This window comes from Lygodium microphyllum, chromosome 10, assembly GCF_053477565.2.
Source record: "Lygodium microphyllum isolate KBCC chromosome 10, Lygodium_microphyllum_v1.1.10, whole genome shotgun sequence".
NCBI lineage: Eukaryota > Viridiplantae > Streptophyta > Polypodiopsida > Schizaeales > Lygodiaceae > Lygodium > Lygodium microphyllum.
In genome coordinates, this window is record NC_141144.1 from 105,161,688 (window position 1) to 105,181,379 (window position 19,692).

Below are 19,692 nucleotides of genomic sequence, written 5' to 3' on the forward strand. Positions count from 1 at the left end.
TACCTTGCAAATGGATTTACAAAATGAAAGTCACCTCTGATTCTCTGCCAAAGTACAAAGCACGACTTGTTGCTAAAGGGTACAAGCAAGAACCTGGAACTGATTTTGATGAAATCTTTTCTCATGTAGTCAAAATGACTACTTTGTAGACCATCTTGGACTTGGTTGCATCTGAAGGCATAGAACTCATATAGATGGATATAAAAACCGCTTTCTTACATGGTGATCTGCATGAGGAAATCTATATGCAGCAGCCTAAAGTTTTTGCTTCAGAGGGGAAAGAGCACATGGTATGTAAACTCAACAAGAGTTTGTATGGGCTGAAGCAATGCACCACAAGAATGGTATCACAAATTTGATACATTTATGCAATCTCGGTGATTTCATCAATCTCAAGTTGATCACTGCCAATACAGCAAGAAGGCCACAGATAGCAGCATTATTCTCTTGGTTTTGTATGTGGATGATATGCAGATTGCACGCAAGGATATTCATGCCTTGGACTCCTTGAAGCAGAGTTTACACAATAGCTTTGATATGAAGGATCTTCGCGAGGCCAATCACATTCTTGCCATGTGTGTACTCAGAGACAGATCAAAGGGTCTTCTTTATCTGTCACAACAAGAGTATGTCATTAAGGTTTTGCAACGTTTCAATATGGAGAGGGGAAAGCCATTAGTGTACCATTGCCTCCATATGTGAAACTTAGTGCGGATGATAGCCCTACATCTAATGGTGGAAAGGCTAAAATGGCCAAGTTACCTTATGCTTAAGCTGTTGGTAGCAGCTTGATGTATACTATGGTTGCTATACGTCCTGACATTGCATTTGCAGTGGGAGCGGTTAGCAGATACATGGCATATCCTGGCAAAAAGTATTCTGATGCAATGAAGGGTATCATGAGATACTTTAAGGGCACAAAGGATTTGTGTATCTACTTTGGTAAGCAAAAGTCTTCTGTTGTTGGGTTCATAGATACAGAATATGCTAGCCATCTTGACTACAGGAAGTCTACTTTAGGATATGTGTTCACGTTCACAGGTGGAGCAATCTCTTGGATATCCAGGCTGCAAAAGTGTGCTACGTTGTCTACTACAAAGGCAGAGTATGTGGCTTCCACTGAGGCATGCAAAGAGGCATTATGACTCTCACGTCTTGTGAGGGAGCTTAATAGTACAAAGGCTCCTATTCTCCACTGTGACAGTCAAAGTGCTATCATGCTAGCACGGAATCCTATCTTTCACACAAAGACAAAGCACATATAGGTCAAGTATCACTTTATCAGGGATGTACTTGACAGCAAGAGCATTGAGCTTGTCAAGATACATATAGATGATAACCCTATAGACCTTCTCATGAAGGGTCTTCCACCAAAGCGGTTTGCTAATTGCCGCCAAATGATGGGGATTGGATAGTATATGTGTATTTCAGCTTTGTACATGCATAGACTTAGTTGATTCTTTTCTCTTCCTTTAAGCACGTTGAGTTTAGGTGAGAGGTTGTTGGGAATAAAGGCTTACAGTGCCTTTCTTCAGTGTTCAGGTGTGAATGCACCCTTACACTCTTGTACTTTATATACTATCTAAACCTAAAAAGTGGAACATTCGTTATTGTACCATATACCCATTGTGTCATGCTTACACTCCTCTCTACTACTCGGTGCTCTCTGCGCAATATTTGATACTCTCACCCTCAGCTCACTCAATCTCGACCCAACAAGCTCTAACAAGAAGATAAGGTAGAACCATGAGGTTCAAGAGAGTTCAAGAGAGTTCAATGGAAACCCTAATTTTTGGGACGCCCTTCCACATCTATAAATAGACAAGCTGCCCCAATTCAGCCTCATTCCGTCTGTGCAGGTTTCTCACTCCACCTGTAGATTTCAGCCATCAACCTCCTCCCATGTGGCTGTCCAACCCTCGAGACTGATGCCACTCCATCCATGTTTGCTCCTGTTGCTGGCGCCCTCATCCATGCTTACATCAGCTGCTGGCGACATCATCATCTACTGCAATTTGATCATCCAGTCATCGCCAACCGCATCAAATCCACACTACACTTTTTCACACTATCCATCTCCGAGCACTACCACTCCTGTTGCAATGGCCAAGAATGCCTTCACAGACAAGACACGTTTTAACGGGTCAAATTTCACCACTTGGTCTAATTTCATGCAACAAGTGCTTGAGTCTCAAGGTCTTTGGGACCTCAACATTGGTCTAGAGCCTATGTTGGACCCTCAACTAGCTCACCCTGATTATATCCGTCAATGAAGAGCCCGCAATGCCACAGCCAATGTTGAGCTAATCCAAGGATTGCTCCCTGAGTTTTACTCTCAGTTACAACACTTCCTGCTCGCGTCAGAGCATTGGAGTCACCTTCTCGACCACTATGCGGCTCATGATCCTACTCAGTGTATCAATCTCGACTTTGAGCTTCAAGAGTTCTCTATTAAGCAAGGGGATGATTTGAAAATCAAGCTGGCTGAATATAGGCGGTTACTTGCCGAGTTCGCCACTACTGGCTCTCCAAAGTCAAATGACGATCAAGTTACATTCTTCTTGAATAAGTTGTTTGAAAGTTACTTCAATTTCATTCAACAAATCATCTCCAAAACCTTGATTGCCAACCTTCTACGAGTTTGAGTGTCAGTTCTTGTGTTATGCAAGGCTGCATGATCAAGTCCACAAGAAATCCTCATCACAACCTTATTCAGAGCAGAGGGGGTTGGTTGCCTCTTCTTCGAGAGGGAAAACCACCAGTGGCAAGAACTCACAAGATGTGAAGACAAGACAATCAAAGGGTGACTCCTCTTCCTCAGATGGAACCAAAGCATCTAGACCTATCTGGCAGCAACTCCCTGAGAAAAACCGGTTTTGCACACACTGCCAGAAGAGCAAGCCATATGGACGAGGAGTGTCGCTCCAAGGCCCAACGTCTTCCACCTAAAAAGCCTCAGCAGACCGCTGCGACTACACAATCCAGTGGGGCTATGCCTTTCGCTCCTGCTTCATCTGCTCCTTCAACACCCGTTGTTGCTGCTGGACATGTGGCTCAAGTACAATCTTAGCAGCCCATCTCTTTGACTATCCCTGAGGGACTGGCTGATTGGTCTGCAGGTTCCGATCCTGTTGCACTTTATGCATCTATCTCACCTTCCTCTCCATCTCGTCAGGCATTTCCTTGGCAGAGCCCTACTACTGGACGTACGCGATGGTGGCCACCTTCTTAGACTAGCATGTCTCTAGGTCCTTTCGGATACCCTAGGTCAATTCTAGCCTTCATTTTTCGCACTCTTAGAGTCCGGCCCATAGGATTCATTGTTCTTAGCTTTTCCATTCTTTTGTCTTCCGCTGCATTTACTCACACATACATATTCATTGCATTTATTTTGAGTTAGATTTTTGTTTTGTTCTGTTTTGCTTTTGAGCATCTCACCACTAACGTCTGTGTTTGCAGATTCTCATCTCTTTTTGCAGGGTTTTGTCTTTCAGTGTAGGGCTAACTTGCAGATTGCTTTGGTCCTACCTGGGGTAGAGACGTGGGGATGCGCACTGTTCCTTTCATGGTTTCATCATCCTAAGAGTGCTTGCTCTTCTTCCAGCTTGGCGGTTTCCCCTCTCGAGGCGGATCGTGCAGCGTCTCTCTTGATGCTATCATGGCGGTAACTTCTACCTTGCTCTTCTAGCAGGATGCTTCATTCACTTCATCTTCTTTCATTCCTTATGGTTCTCGGCACCATACGAAGACCGACATCAGGCTCCTCTTCCTTCTTCAGCATCTACATCCACGTTGAGAGGGGTTTCCTACCCTTCTTGGTATTTTACAGGCTTCAGCACTTTGTCTTCGACATCGGCTTCCTCCCCCTATTGTACCTTACCCTTTGCATTGCATAATTTCATCATCTTTGTACTAGGGCACTTGAGCAAGTGAACAATTTTCCCATGAGGGATACTATCCAAGTGACGCTTGCTGCATGAGCATTCTTCAGCATGTAGCATACTTTGCATCTCATTGTGCAGAGCACCACTTGAGCGGATCCTAAGTTGTTTCCATCGATGACTGTTGTTACCACACCACCATCCTCCTTCATCACATGGATACCTTATCACCCATTTTTCCTCGTCATCACCACCCTGAGTGGACGGGTTAGCTTGTACTGTTTTGTGATGTGTTGGGTGTACCCTCCCTACTCTCGTCTTCTGGGTCACTTTTACTCACTGTTTTGTAGGGTTTGGTAGGCCACTGCGTAGCCGACATGCATCCTTTGTCCGATGCCCTATCCTCTCTGGGGTGGCTACTTGGATTCCCTTAGTAAGATAACCATCGCCTCTATAGTCTTGGTAGGCCACTAGGCAGCCGACGTACACCCTTTGTCCGATGCCCTAGCTGCTTTGGGATGGGACGCCTTGGGGTCAATAAACATCACAGTGGTTGGCCTAACCTTTCGGCTCAGTTTTGGGCATGAGAGAGGGTGTTGAGCTAAAATATGCATAACTTAATGATTAGCCTCTTAAACAACCCCAAAGCACACTAAAAAATGCTCTTTTAGAGTAAAAACCCTAAAACGTGGAGCGCTTCAAGAGAGTTCAATGGAAACCCTAATTTTTGGAACGCCCTTCCACATCTATAAATAGACAGGCTGCCCCCATTCAGCCTCATTCTGTCTGTGCAAGTTTCTCACTCCACCTGTAGATTTCAGCCATTAGCCTCCTCCCACGTGGCTGTCCATCCCTCGAGACTGCTACCACTCCTTCCGTGTTTGCTCCTGTTGTTGGCGCCTTCATCCAAACTGACGTCAGCTGCTAGCGACATCATCATTTGCTATGATCTGATCATCCAGTCATCGCCAACCACATCACACACTGTTTCAGCCTGCTGTTTACAGCAGAGTGTGCACAATTTCCAGCCTCCGATCGGTGGTACATTGCTACGTTTACCAGTTTCCAACCTCCAAACTGCTGCGTTTTGGTGACCAGCCTACTGCCATTCACTATTCAGTACTCCTACACTCCGACTAATGGTCACAGATTTATTGCTTTGCCCTTGAGCACACTGTACACTCTTACATTCATTCACAGCATTCATTCACTTCAGAGTTGTGTTCTCTCTCTCCCTTCTTCTGTTTGTGTTTGAGTTTCTATGTTTAAGTTTTTGAGTTTTGCGTTTAGGGTTTGAGTTTGAGTTTTGCGTTTAGGGTTTGAGTTTTGCCCTTTGTGTCTCTGTCTATCTCTTTGTGTTTCTATCGTGGTCGTACACTCTGTGTGTCCTCAGTGCAAACCCTAGCAGTTTTCTTCACAGGTGGTGTCTAATAAGAAGGAGGGGGAAGAGGTGGGAAAGTAGAAATAGGCTACGAGTGTCCAAATGAGTGCCAATTGATACGGAGGCACTGGAACATGAATGTCTCCATAAGGTACCAATGGAGGTGGAGGCACTCGGACATGTAGGCCCTATCTAAATGTCAGTTGAGACACAGCATAATGACCAAAGGGTCCACTAGGTAATGTCATGGAGGCAATTTGTAGCATCAACTAATCCACACTCAGGAGAGACCAGGGGCAATACCTATTGGAACAAAGGCCTGGTAACCTCCGTGTATAGTACACGCACATTGTACATCCGAACACACCCTTTACGTGCCCTAAGTATAAATACATTTTATTCTTTGTGTACCAACACATTGTTGGTACACTCTAATCGACTCATACTTTCACTTTGCTCACACTCTCTCCAGCCGTCACACTCTCACACTCACTCCTGCTCGACCTCCATCTCTCTCTGTTGTGCCCCTCTTGGTCTAACAACTGGTATTAGAGCTTAAGGCTCTGTGCATGCTTCCCATCTAAACACGACCTTCAGCGGGCAAGCGACAGGCAGGCGACCTTCAACAGGCAAGCAACAGGCAGAGTCGACTGGTAGTAAACGCGCAGACAGGTCGTCAAGAACGTGGACCAACTAGGTGACAACTACTCGCGCGTATACCAATCAGGCAGCAACTATGCGCACGTGTACCAACCATGCGGCAATGGGCAGCGGACGTGGACCAAGCACATGTTACTGCGCGCGGTCAAGATGTGAGGCGACTGACCTGTTTGGCAAGGATACACCGTGTCGCGACGAAGGGGGCCATTGTGAATAATTGTTGTAGGGCGTGAGACGCGCGTGTGGAACGGACGCCAGCAGGCTGTCAGTAACGCCTGCAGGATGTCAGTAACGCCAGCCGGCTCGAATCTTCACAAATCTAAGATCCTAGGAGTTCACACGCCGAAAGCACAGATCTCAAACCTATGAAGATTCGAGCCAAAAATTTAGGGATTTTTCCAAATTTGACATCGTTCATGCCTGTCACTGACTTTCGAGTCAAAAATTGCAGACATTACGAGCGGTGACCCAAATTAATTTGGGGATTTTGCCAAATTAGTCAAAATTTTGCCCCTTTGAGCAAAATTAGAATTGTGAGGATGCTTTGCAGGAAGATAAACCCATACTAATGTCTAATGCAGATTGGGCCAGAGTGAATAAAAAGGCTATGGCTTACATAAAGATGGGTGTCACTGATGACATTCTGACAGACATTAAGGGTTTAGACACAGGTTATGCAATATCGGAGAAGCTGAAAACTACTTATGAGATCACCACACATGTTAATCAGGTGCATTTAATGTGCAAGTTGGTGAATATGGGACTGGATGAGGCAGGGCTGAAAAGAAAAATGCAAATGCAGGACACAGAAACAGGAGTAAGAGCAAAGGAAAGGAAAAGAGTGACATTGCTTGCTATCACTGTGGTCGGAAGGGCCACGAGAAACATGATTGCAGGTACTACAAGAAGGAACAAGAGAGAAAGAAGAATGCACGAGATAAAAAGAAGAAGGAAGAAAAGACAGATGCATCAGAGACAACCAAAGGCAAAGAAAATACCATTGGCCTCTAGTGTGGTCATAGAGGAGCTTTCAAATACAAAGGCTGATGTATTATGTGCAGTTGATTATGATGCCCTTCTATATCACATGCAGGATATGCAGATTACCAAGGCTGATGTGATTGATACACTCCTGTCTGTTGATGATGGTGTCAGTCAGACTTGGATTGTAGACTCTGGTGCCTCTTTCCATGTAACTCCTTGCTTGGAGTGTTTTGCTATGTTCAATGCAAGCAGTTATAGAAAGGTGTATCTTGGAAATAACCATGCTTGCAGCATTGATGGGATTGGCACAATACACTTGTCTTTAGACAATTGTCAAGAGCTTGTGCTAAAAGATGTCAGATATGTGCCTGGCATTTAAAAGAGTTTACTATTTGTTGGTCAACTTGACTTGCATGGCTACACCGCACTGTTTGGTGGTGGTTTGTGAAAAGAGAAAAATGAGTCTATGCTAATTGCAAAAGGAACCAAGAAGGGCACTTTGTATTGTTTGCACTGCAAAGCCTTAAATGGCAAGTTTCTTGCAATTGCTGAAATTTGCAGCCACTTGGAGTTATGGCATAAGAGATTAGGCCATATGAGCCAAAAAGGACTTGATGTCCTTACCTCTCTGAAGAGGGTTGATGGAAAAGGCTCTAAACTTGACTTTTGTAATAACGAGTGTCAGTTTGGAAAGCAAATAAAAATTTCCTTTTACTCAATTGTCTCTCATAAGTCCAATGTCTTGGACTTAGTGCATTCCAATGTATGTAGTATGCCCGTGAAATCGTTCAGTGGTGCTTCATATTTTGTCTCCTTTATTTATGACTGTTCCAAGAAGATTTCGGTGTACTTACTCAAAAAGAAAAGTGAAGTGTTTGTTATTTTTAAAACTTTTCATGCATTTGCCACTCAGACTGGTAGAAAGCTGAAATGCTTGAGAACTGATAACGGGGATGAGTTCACATCGACTGAATTCGAGTCCTTTTGTGACTTGCATGGTATTAAGAGGGAGCTTACAGCCCTTCTTCAAATGGGGTGGCTGAAAGATATAATAGGACTTTATGTGAAAGAGTGCGGTGCATGCTGTCCACTGCTAATCTCCCTCATGCATTTTGGGCAGAGACGCTCAAAACAACGGTTCACATTTGCAACCGCCCTCCAAATAGGTCCTTAAATAATGGCATCCCTGAGGAGGTTTGGTCTGGCAAACCGGCCCCATCTGACCATTTACGCATATTTGGTTGTGATGCTTTTGTACATGTTAGGGATGAGCTAAGGAACAAACTTGACCCAAAATCCACCAAAGGCATTTTCATGGGCTACGGTGATGAGGATGAATTTGGCTACAAAGTGTGGTTACCTCAGTCCAAGAAAATTATTCACAACTGTAATGTTGTGTTTAATGAGGAAAAATTGCTGAAAGGCACTTTAGTCTCTAACGAAGATCTGAAAAAGGTGAAATTTCAGAGTTTGCAGCCACCTATTACTTCAGAAAATGAGCCTCAAGGTGTTGTACCACAGGCTGAAACTAATGATCAGTTGGTTATTTTTTAGCAAGATAATGATGGACAGCAAATAGAAGCACAAGGAGGTCATGGACAGCAAGATAGGCTTGTTGATTATGAAAATGCAGGTGCTCGAAAAGAAAATGAAGTTGCTATACAGCATGAACAGCATGCTGAAAATGGTTTACAGCAGCGAATAAATGCTGAAAATAATATACCTCCACATGTAGACTCAATTCCTGAAAATGTTGATCATTGGGTACGGGTCTACACGCGTAAGAAGCAACCACATAGATTTGACCCCTCCTTGCATTATGTGATGCTTACAGATGAGGGTGAGCCTCTTACATACAAAGAGGCCTAGTCATGTGAGTTCAGCAGTAAGTGGGAGCTAGCTATGCAGGAAGAGATTAAATCTCTATATGCAAATGATACTTGGGATCTTGTGTCATTGCCCAAGGGAAGGAAGCCACTTCCAAACAAATGGGTGTACAAAGTCAAGACAGTTGATGGGAAACCCAAGTACAAGGCAAGGCTAGTTGTGAAAGGGTATGCACAAAAGGAAGGGATTGACTTCCAAGAGGTCTTCTTATCCGTTGTAAAGATGACCACTTTACGTGTGCTTTTTGCTCTTACTGTTGTTTTGGATTTAGAGCTGTATCAAATGGATGTAAAAAAAGCTTTCTTGCATGGTGACATTGATGAGAAAATCTACATGAAACAGCCCGAGGGCTTTGTAGTTCTTGGAAAAGAGCAGATGTTGTGTAAGCTAAAACGCAGCCTGTATGGGCTGAAGCAAGCACCACGGCAATGGTACAAAAAGTTTGACACTTTTATGCTATCTCATGAGTTTACACGCAGCCATGCAGATCATTGCTTGTACATGAAAAAGGATACAGATGGCAGCCCCTTCATACTTGTTTTGTATGTGGATGATATGTTACTAGCTGGGAAAAGAAAGACTAGCTTGGATGCTCTAATAAATCAGCTGAAATCAACTTTATCCATGAAAGATTTGGGGAATGCACAGCATATTTTGGGCATGAGGATTCGTAGAGATAGAATGCAGAAATTGCTATTTTTATCTCAAGAAAGGTACATTGGAAAGGTACTGGACAGATTTAACATGGCTGAAGCTAAGGCTTTTGGGGTACCCTTACCTCCTTATCTCAAGCTTAGCAAAGCCAACAGCCCGGAAGATGACATGGAAGTAAATGCTATGAAGGGAGTTCCTTATGCATCAACTTGAGACTCTCTTATGTATGCTATGGTTACTACTCGTCCAAACATTGCTCATGCAGTGGGAGTCGTTAGCAAGTTTATGTCAAATCCTGGCAAAGCACATTGGGAAGCTGTCAAGTGTATTCTTCAATACCTTAAGGGTACACAAAGAAAAAGTATTTGCTATGGGCAGGGTGCACTTAATTTGCAGGGTTATTGTGATGCAAACATGGCAGATGACTTGAACACTCGTAGGTCCACCATCGGGTATGTCTTTACAATTGCTGGTGGGGTTGTTTCTTGGTGTTCCAGGTTGCAGAACATTGTTGCACTGAGTACCACTAAAGCTGAATACATATCAAATACTGAAGCTTCTAAGGAAGCTATATGGTTGACCAGACTTGCAGATGATCTCAACATGTCTATAGGTACTACAGTTTTGGAATGTGATAGCCAGAGTGCAATGTATCTAGCTAAGAATGTCATGTATCATTCACGCACCCAGAGTGCAATGTATCTGGCTAAGAATGTCATGTATCATTCACGCATAAAGCATATAGATATGTGATATCACTTCATTAGACAGATTCTAAAAGATGGTCAAATCACATTGACCAAGATTAAAACACAAGATAACCCTACAGATGTTCTCATTAAAAGTCTAAGTAAAGCTCAGCACGAGCATTACATTCAACTAGTGGCAGTTGGTTAGCTAGAGGTTCATATTGGACCTTTAAGTTGGAGATTGTTGGAATAAAGGCCCAGCAACCTCCGTGTATAGTACACGCACATTGTACATGTGAACACACACTTTACGTGCCCTAAGTATAAATACATTTTATTCTTTGTGTACCAACACATTGTTAGTACACTCTAATCGACTCGTACTCACTCTGCTCACACTCTCTCCAACCGTCACACTCTTGTGCTCACTCCTGCTTGACCTCCATCTCTCTCTGTTGTGCCCCTCTTGGTCCAACAATACCCAGATTGCAATGATCCCGAAAGTGTGTGGGGAAAAGGTGGAACACCACACGACTAAGAAAGAGATGAGATTCTGACGGCTGTGTCTAAGTTTAAAGAACCCCCCAGATGGTGAATGAAAACACATTTAATCCTACATGAGACAACATGCGGTGCACTTAATGGAGGCTGTAAGGATGTGGCAGCGGAATAAGAGGCAGGATGAAAGGGAGATTAAATGGATTTGTGATAGATGTAGAGGTAGGAAATAATGTGGCTTCTTTTTGTCCATTAAATGCATTAAATTGAAATAATGATGAATGAAGATGCACCTACTTCATTTTGACCTTTGAAAACAAAATTATTTGAAGAAAAAAGGAGAGGAAGTAGTACTCACAGTTTCTTGTTTCAATTGCTTACCTGGTCTTGACTTCATAAAGAAATATTTGTCTTCCTCATTACTCATAAACCAGAAATTGTTTTGCATATGTCCTTCATCATGAAAATCGTCCATACCAATAGGAGAAGGGGAATCATCATTAACAGAATCTAAAATGGTAGACATACTTGGCACCGGAGAGAATAAGTATGAAGACAATGAAGTGTACTCTATGCCAGTTTTTCCACTTGCGGATAGCCAGTTCTAAGTGGAGATTCCCCCCTTCTTGCATGGTCAGTAGATCAGTACCAAATCTAGAGGGTGAAATTTAGACTTACCTTCTATCTGCTACTAGGCTCTATGCATCAAAATGAGATCGTCCTCAGTTGCAATGATCTCATAAGGTCGTGGAACTCCATGGTAGTAGAATGTCTGTCCAACCATGTCAGGAGCTTGTGAAGCAAGCTATGAGGCCCACTTCAACTCGTTCCTCGATGAATTTAGCTCAAATGTGAGAAGTGGTACGGAAGTAGTGTTCGAAGTCATCTGCCCTTCTGTTGTTCCTGCTTCTTGTGTAGAGCTTTCAAATCAAGGCCTAGGTTTCTCTCAAAGAACTCGGCTCTGATACCATGTGAAAAAATACCCTAACACAGAAACACAAATAACACCATACGACTAAGCACAAACTAATAGAAGAACACAGTTAGGATTAGAGTAACTCAAAGACAATGAACATAGAGAATGAATAAAGTGATATGACTATTGAATATACAATGCTCATGCAGCAAACACACTATGCATTGAATGAATACTATACCTCAAACTCCTGTATCTCAAGGATCAAGGCAGGGGTAATGAGCTGGAGAGTGTGTCGTACTCCAAATAGATCCTGAATCGCAGCAAGGTAGCCTCCAGGTATCGAACACCAATAAATGCAGCCAAGGCTAGATCTAATGCAAAAAGCAGTGCAAGAGAGAGAAAGACTAAAAACGCACGAAAAACCAGCAACAACAGTTAACATGCTGAAATCAGCTCTGCATCCGCCGTGTGGGCAGTAAGCTAAAATACCTGAAATTCGCAAAAAACGAAATTAATGCTGAATGGAGGGCAACATACCTATTTATAGAAAGTTTAGGCCCTCCCAAGTGGGTTTGTGCTTATGGGATATAGATACTCTCTAGGAACACATTTCTTTTTAAATAAACAAGGTTTTTTTCTTATAATTAAGCATGTTTTGGGGCTGTTTAAGTAAAGCTAATGCATTTTTAGCTCAACAGTGAGCCCCAAAACTTCCTCTCACCTACCTATAGACAGCCTACACAAGCTATCACTTGTCTCCAACGGTCTCCTGATCAGCTATTGGGGACAGCTCTTTGACAACCTCCAACGGCCGAGCTGATCAACAATGGCTTGAAAATTGCAGCAACAACTCTCTCTCTCGCTCTCCCAACCTCAACAATCCTGGAATGAGACTCCAATAGCCTTTTTCTCACTTGCATGGAAAAGTTTTGCCAAGTGGCAACCTTCTAAATGCATTTTTCAGCAATTTTCAGCCCAATCAAATTAATTTTTCTAATATTAAATCTGAAAATTAATTTAATTACAAATTCTTGCTTTAAAATATGTGTTCTTCAAGTTGGAGAATTATATGATAGAGTTTTTTAGGTGCCTACTATGATGCCATAAAGAAAAGTCAAGGAATTCCCATCTGACACTAGGCTAAGCCAGCTTTTGGCCCTTGATCATAGTTTTTCTTTCTTTGTTCGTAGTTCTTTCATCTAGAAAAAAAATAAGTTGCATTCTCTATGAAACTCCCCCATTCCATCTTTAGCTAGCTAGTTATTTTACAAGTTTGGATGCTTTGGGAGTACTTTAGTCCCTGTGTCATCCTCTAAAAGCAAGATTGTTGGATTTCATGGAAAAGCAAGTTTGCTTACACCTCTTCAGGAGAACAGGTCTTTGGGTTGAAGGAGTTGTTGAGATAAAAATGCATTATAAACAATTAGCTCTTTATTACAGCCCCAAAACTATATTACTACGAAGTTTCATTACACAATGCAAGTTTGTAGAGAGTGTTTGTGTCCCATAAGCCAAACCCTAATTTGGGAGGATCTATTGAGCTAAAAATGCATTAGCTTGACTTAAACAGCCCCAAAACATGCTTAATTAATGGAGAAAACCTCTTATTTTAAAAAGAAATGCAATCCTAGAGTCACTGTGTCCCACATGTAAAACCCTAATTTGGGTGCCCCAAACCTTCTATAAATATGCATGTAGCTCACCACTCTTCCTCAATCTTGTTTTTACATCAAGAGTCGTATCTCTGCTGCCCACACCCCATTTCCGAAGGACATCGTAGTCAAAGATTCCACCAGCCACCTGCCACCATCTAGTGCCTGCCTAGACGCTGAGTAAAACCTTTAGCAACAAGGCGAGTCTTGTGCTTGTCCAAAGAACCATCGCTAAGATACTTGGTCTTGAAGACCCACTTGACACCAATGACCTTCTTGTGAGAGGGACAAGACACAAGAGACCAAGTGCCATTCCTCTCAATAGCCTCCAACTCGGATTCCATGGCCTTCCGCCAATGATCAGACTGCAAAGCCTCCTTCACTAATGAAGGGGACTCTCGATCCTGCATAACACGGGTCAACAAACAATAGTTGGAGCAAACAAGCTCCGAAGAATAAGCATGGTTCCTCCAATACCTCCGCGGTCCATCCTACGGTTCCCACTCCTCAGGGACCCCCTCGATCCTTGAATCTCGGAGTGTGTCACGGGCCCAATGAGGAGGAGGACCGTCGCTCTCTATCTGCTGAAGACTCAGGAACATCCACCGGCGGAAGCTCCTCGAGGGTTTCCGGTGGAAGAGAAGACTCTAAATCAGAAGAAGAATCTCCATCAAGAGGCTCTGGCTCCAAGGGAACTGTCTCAGGAGCCCAACTCTCCCCTGAATCTCGAAGGACGGGGTGCTCCTCACCTCCCTTTGTGACCGGAACTTCTACGAACCGTACATCTCGGCTCGTGTAGACATCCCGCTTGACGGGATCAAACAAATGATAACCTTGGGACTGGGAGCTATAGCCAACAAAAACCTGTCGTCGGAGAAGCCGCCTCGAACTTATCACGTTGCGTCTTTGGAATGTGCACATAAGCGTCACACCCAAAGATCCTAAAATAAGAGATATCAAGCTTAGTCCCGAAGTAAGTGTCAAAAGGTGTCATCCTGTCAACAGCCGAAGTGGGAGATTGATTGAGGATGTGAACTGCGGTAGCCACTGCCTCGGCCCACAGAAACTGAGGTGTCTGTTAGTGCTCCATCATGGTGCGTGCCATCTCGATCACACTTCGGTTCTTCCGCTCCAAAATGCCATTCTCTTGGGGAGTATTGGTGTTAGCAAACTCCTGGTGAATGCCCCTATCTTCACAAAAACGAGCAAACTCATTAGACATAAATTCACCTCCCTTGTCTGAACGCAAGGTCTTCAGTCGCCGTCCAGAACGGTTCTCTTCAAAGAGAAGCCAATCCTTGAAGTGAGAGAAAGCCTCCGACTTCAAAGTCAAGAAATAGGCCCAAGTCATCCTGCTGTAGTCATCTACGATCAACATGAAATACAAGCTCCCTTTCAAGGACTCGGCCCTTATCGGGCCACAAAGATTCGTAGATACAAGCTCCATGGGTAAAGTAGACCGCCTAGAAGCTTTGTTGGGAATCGCATCCTGATGCAGTTTCCCACGAATGCAGGAGACACATGACTGATGACTCACATGGATTTAAAAGGAGTAGTGCATATCACTACTTATATATTCAGAAGGCTGATGATGGAAGCCTTATTATACTTGTGCTTTAAGTGGATGATATGCTTATTGTTGGTAAGTATAAAAGCCAGATTAATGCATTGAAAAGACAATTGAATTCAGTCTTTGCCATGAAGGATTTGGGTGCAACTAAATATATTTTGGGCATGCATGTAACACAAGATAGAGAGCAGTAGCTCTTATTTCTCTCACAAGAAAAGTGCATCAACAAAGTACTTGATCGTTTTTCTATGGTTGATACTAAGCCTCTTGGTGTACCTTTTCCACCTTATCTTAAGCTTAGCAAGGCAGATTGCCCAAAAGATTATAAGGCAACTAGCTCTATGAAACGTGTTCCTTATGCTTCAGCTTGTGGTTCACTCATGTATGCTATGGTTGTCACTAGACCTGACATTGCTTATGTAGTGGGAGTTGTGAGCAAGTTTATGTCAAATCTTGGCAAAGCACATTGAAAAGCAATGAAATGTATCTTACAATACCTTAAGGGCACACAAAGAAAATGTATTTGCTATGGCAAGGATACGTTAGATCTGCAGGGGTATTGTGATGCAGACATGGCAGGTGACTTGGATACTCGCAAGTCTACTGGTAGGTGCATCTTTACCTTCACTGGTAGGGCAGTTTCTTGGTGCTCTAGATTGCAAAAGATAGTAGCACTCTCCACCACTGAAACTGAAAATATTTCAGCCCACTGAAGCTTCAAAAGAAGCAGTTTGGCTTCGTCGTTTGGTCAAGGATTTTGGGCTGCCCACCAAAACACCTGTACTTGGATGTGATAGCCAAAGCGCTGTATGCCTAGCTAAGAATGCCATGTTTCATGCACGTACTAAACATATTGAAGTTTGGTATCATTTTATCAGACATATTCTGAATGATGGTCTAGTCACCCTGACTAAGATCAAATCACAAGATAACCCTGCAGATGTTCTCACTAAAAGTCTTACAAAGGCTCAACATAAGCATTGCATTAGACTTGTGGAAGTCGATTAAAGGTTCGCTTAGGATCTTTAAGTGAGAGGTTATTGGATGTAAAGGCCCTTTACGCTCTCCCGTGTATCTCCCGTGTATATATTACTTCACACACATAAACTCACCCTAACGGGTGTAAGTGTACCGTGCCCTAAGTATAAATACATTATTTCACATGCATGAACTCACCCTAGCGGGTGTAAGTGTACCGTACCCTAAGTATAAATACATTACTTCACACATGTAAACTCACCCTAGCGGGTGTAAGTGTTCCGTACCCTAAGTATAAATACACTGGTACACACCTATCCGTCGGCTCACTCTTACACTCTCTCACTGTTAAGCACTGTTCAACACCTCGATGGATATGCATGCTCTCTCTACTTCCACTCATACTCATCATGTAGAGGAGAATGCAGCAAACGTAGATCTCAGGAGAACATGGTGCACCAAACACAAGTTGGACACATAACAAAGAGGGTGGGCATCTATTGCCTGGTGTGGAGAAGCTGTCGCCTCATAGAGAAAGTTGTCGCCTAATAGAGAAAGCTATCACCTGGGAATATGACATCAAACACAAGCTGTGGATGCAGTCGCGAGCTGCCACCAAGTGTAGAATAGGTCCAAACGCAACAGCAGAAGGTGTGGCAATAGTCTCTGGGGCTGGACAGCCACGTGCGTGTGGATTGATGGCTGAAATCCGCACTCAAGGGTGTGAAATCTGCATAGATAGAATGAGGCAGCCTATCTATTTATAGATGTTGAAGGGTGCCCCAAAAATTAGGGTTTTGGGGAGACCATTGAAACCCTCTTGAACCGCTCTCCTTTTTAGGGTTTTTCATTATTTCCACGTCTATAAATAGATAGACTATAGGTTTCTCACGTTCACATGCAAATTTCAGCCATCAATCGTGTCGACCACCAGCCATCATCAACTACAACCCTTCACCTTCCAGCCTTAGACAGCCTATTTTCAGCGATCGCCCTGCTGTTTTGGATGTTCCGGCTTCCCACTATTGCATTTTGTTGCTCCACTGCAAGCGCTTGCTCTCCACATCATCACAGCACCTGATATGCCTACATTTACACCCACTACAACCAAGCAACAGGCTACCACGTCTTTTCCGACCTCCCAAACAATCTTCTCAACAGTTAGCTGCCCCAAATCTGCCTATTATAGCTGCCATCTTGACCAGCCAGATACCAAAACTGTTGTGTTTTTGTTGTTGCCTGATCATACAACTGCTGCCCTATTCATGGAGGTCTCCATCATCACTGATACACCGTTATAGGCTGTGTTTTGTTGCTTGCCCTTCTCTGACTAGTGTCTAGCATATCTTCAAACCACACATCACATGACCCCTATTCAAAAAAAAATTATCTCCCAAACCCCTACAACCGAGAATGTCTAATGTGAGAATAACTCCTCAGTTAAGATCTATGGTCTAGGTCGCGTCAAGTTGATACTAACAAGGGCTAGGATCTTGCTTCACTGAACAATGTATACTATGTCCCCAAGCTTCAGATAAATCTCTTATCTATTCAATAGCTTTGTCAATTGGGGCGAGCGGTTTCTTCACTCTGACCAGAGTTAAGGTCATAGACTCTCAAATTGGTTTAGTGATTGCTTGCAATGAGGCACAGCTTATTGGCCTCTATATGATGACTCATTTTCTCTCCTAGCTGACTGCTGAGGGCTCTAAGTTCCATCGCTTCCACGCTTTGGCCACCACACAAAAGCCTATGAATAATGAGCACCTTTGGCATTTCTGCTTTGGAAATCCTATAATGGCACATTAAAAGAAATCTATTTTATCTTTGTTATCTGCAAACGAATATTTATTTGCAGTAGTATGCATCCTACCAATCCTTTGCCTTGGTGCTCTTATTGCACTCCATGTGCTTGAACCCAAGGCTTAAGCATCTTAAGTAGGTAACCCTGATTCAGTTATCAGGGTTGTGAAGCTGAAACCAAGGCTAAAGATAAGTTAAGCATGTTCGTTTGATGGTTGTGATGCTTATTAGTGATGCAGCTAGCAGATGATCCACTTGAGTTTTATATTGTACCATGCCACTACAATCGATGTATATCAAATCTAGGATTGTAAATGCCCGCATAGCTGCTTTAATATACTGAAAGGTCTTGTAAAAGGACTCACCATTTGTCCACGGGCGAACCATTCGTCAGCTCGGCTAGGCTCGTCGGAATACTTGCCTGCCAGCAACGAGAGGCAATTGAGAGAAGATTCCAGCTAGCCGCAAAAGAGAGCGGATGTGCATGACGATACATCTGCTTACCTCCAGAGAAAGAGAAGCCATCTCCTATGGACACAGGTGCATCCAACAGGTCACCCTGGATCAACCGAAGCTTGCTTTTTAGACATGAGATACCATCAAAGAGGAAGCGCAGAACTGTTGCTATTCGATTCATTAGATGATTGTCTGATCAGCAGGTTAATGTGATGTCCAATTGAAGTATCGGTCTAGTCAGGATCAATGGTGTCTGATCATGCAAAATGTACCTCGTCGTCCACGTAGAGACAACGACAGCTGCTGTACTTGGTGAGGGGGGGGAATCGCCCGAGCTGGGATGGCTTTCTCGACGGGGGGGCCCAAATGCCCCGCCTCGCCCTAGAGAGAGAGAGCGGCGAGCAAGACGCAGCCCATGACGAGTATACGCTCGCCATCCTCCTCTCTCTCCGGATAATTATGCCTTTCTTTAAATCCTCAACATATAAGGGATGAATATATCTATATTTATACGAGTGTCCACAAAAAATAGAGGTTTGATGTAAAATGAAATGCCAACGCTTAAAAAAACTTTCAAACTTTAAAGAAGTTTTAAAACTTTGACCCTTATACTTTTAGTGTTATAGAAATGGCAAGTTGTGTAAATTGATTCCAAAATTTCGAGTTAAAGGCTTTTGGTTTGCTAAAAGAAAAAAGTTGGAGACATCATTTATACTACCTATTATTCTCGCATCTTCTAAACATTATCCAAACATATGTAATATACATTCCAAAAATTTTAAAATCCTATTCCACAATTACAAAGAAAAAATGATTTAAACAAACTATTTATAAGCTTTTGTGTGTGTGTGTGTGTGTTTGGTCTTTAATGGTCACACCATATCAAAGGATATGACTCTCTAATGTTACTCCACATGGTGCGCATTAAAGGACCATGTAGTCGGAACAAGAGCTATGCTTGGCTTAGATCTCATAGCATCTCTAGGAAGGAGATGTGTGTGCATGCATGTGTGAAGACTTTCTTTTTCCAACATGGCAACTTGTCTCTGTGGGGAGTATGGGGAAGAAGTATACATGGATGAGATGAAAAGGCGATTTGCAACAACGAGGCAATATGCCTCATCTATCGGCCCTTATGCATTATATGCAAGAATCAAACCTCCTCCTATGCTCGCACCTTAACTTAGAGAAGGCTACAACTCATATGTTGTCGGAGCGTTTGGGGTCGAAAATCTACCGCGGGGGTAAGAGACAGTAGGGTGAAGGGAGATTCAAGAAGAGGAGTAGACGAAAGAGAAAGGGTTCAAAGAAATAGAAGACATAAAAGAATACTCACAAAAAGAAATAGAAGATGTAGAAGAATACTCATAGAGTTAAAGCCTTTCAGTTTATTTCTGCATTATGAGAAGACAAATCTCTTGTAGACAAAAACGTACATAAAACAATACCTTCCTCTACGTTGCTTAGACCGCCAATCTGATGCTTCCATTGGCTCCGAAAGGATGGAAAATATGCAGGACACCTGAGCAGAATTCTACCAAATCACTCATTCTTCATCTCCCACTTCAAAGTGTTGTTCACTGCTTGAAAATAGCGATCGCGCAACACGCGATTTCATCAATCTTTCTTTTTACATAAAATCCTCTCAAAATGGCTGAAAGCTACCTACTTTCTTTTACA

The 19,692-nt window shown here is 43.1% G+C and overlaps 1 protein-coding gene across 2 annotated transcripts in view; it reads right to left on the minus strand.

Moving 5' to 3' along the window:
- Nucleotides 1-18,485, minus strand: part of LOC148030388 (alpha/beta-Hydrolases superfamily protein) — a 145,868-nt gene extending 127,383 nt beyond the window's left edge. The window contains exons 1-3 of one of the 2 annotated variants that reach the window (XM_087686701.1): nt 18,285-18,485; nt 18,061-18,115; nt 17,922-17,977 (exon numbers count right to left, since the gene is read on the minus strand). In XM_087686701.1, coding sequence (XP_087542827.1) covers nt 17,922-17,977; nt 18,061-18,115; nt 18,285-18,449 — 276 coding nt within the window. In that variant the 5' untranslated portion in view covers nt 18,450-18,485. The remainder of the gene's footprint in view (nt 1-17,921; nt 17,978-18,060; nt 18,116-18,284) is intronic. The other variant, XM_087686702.1, reaches the window with a different exon arrangement.
- Between the last annotated feature and the right edge of the window lie 1,207 nt (nt 18,486-19,692).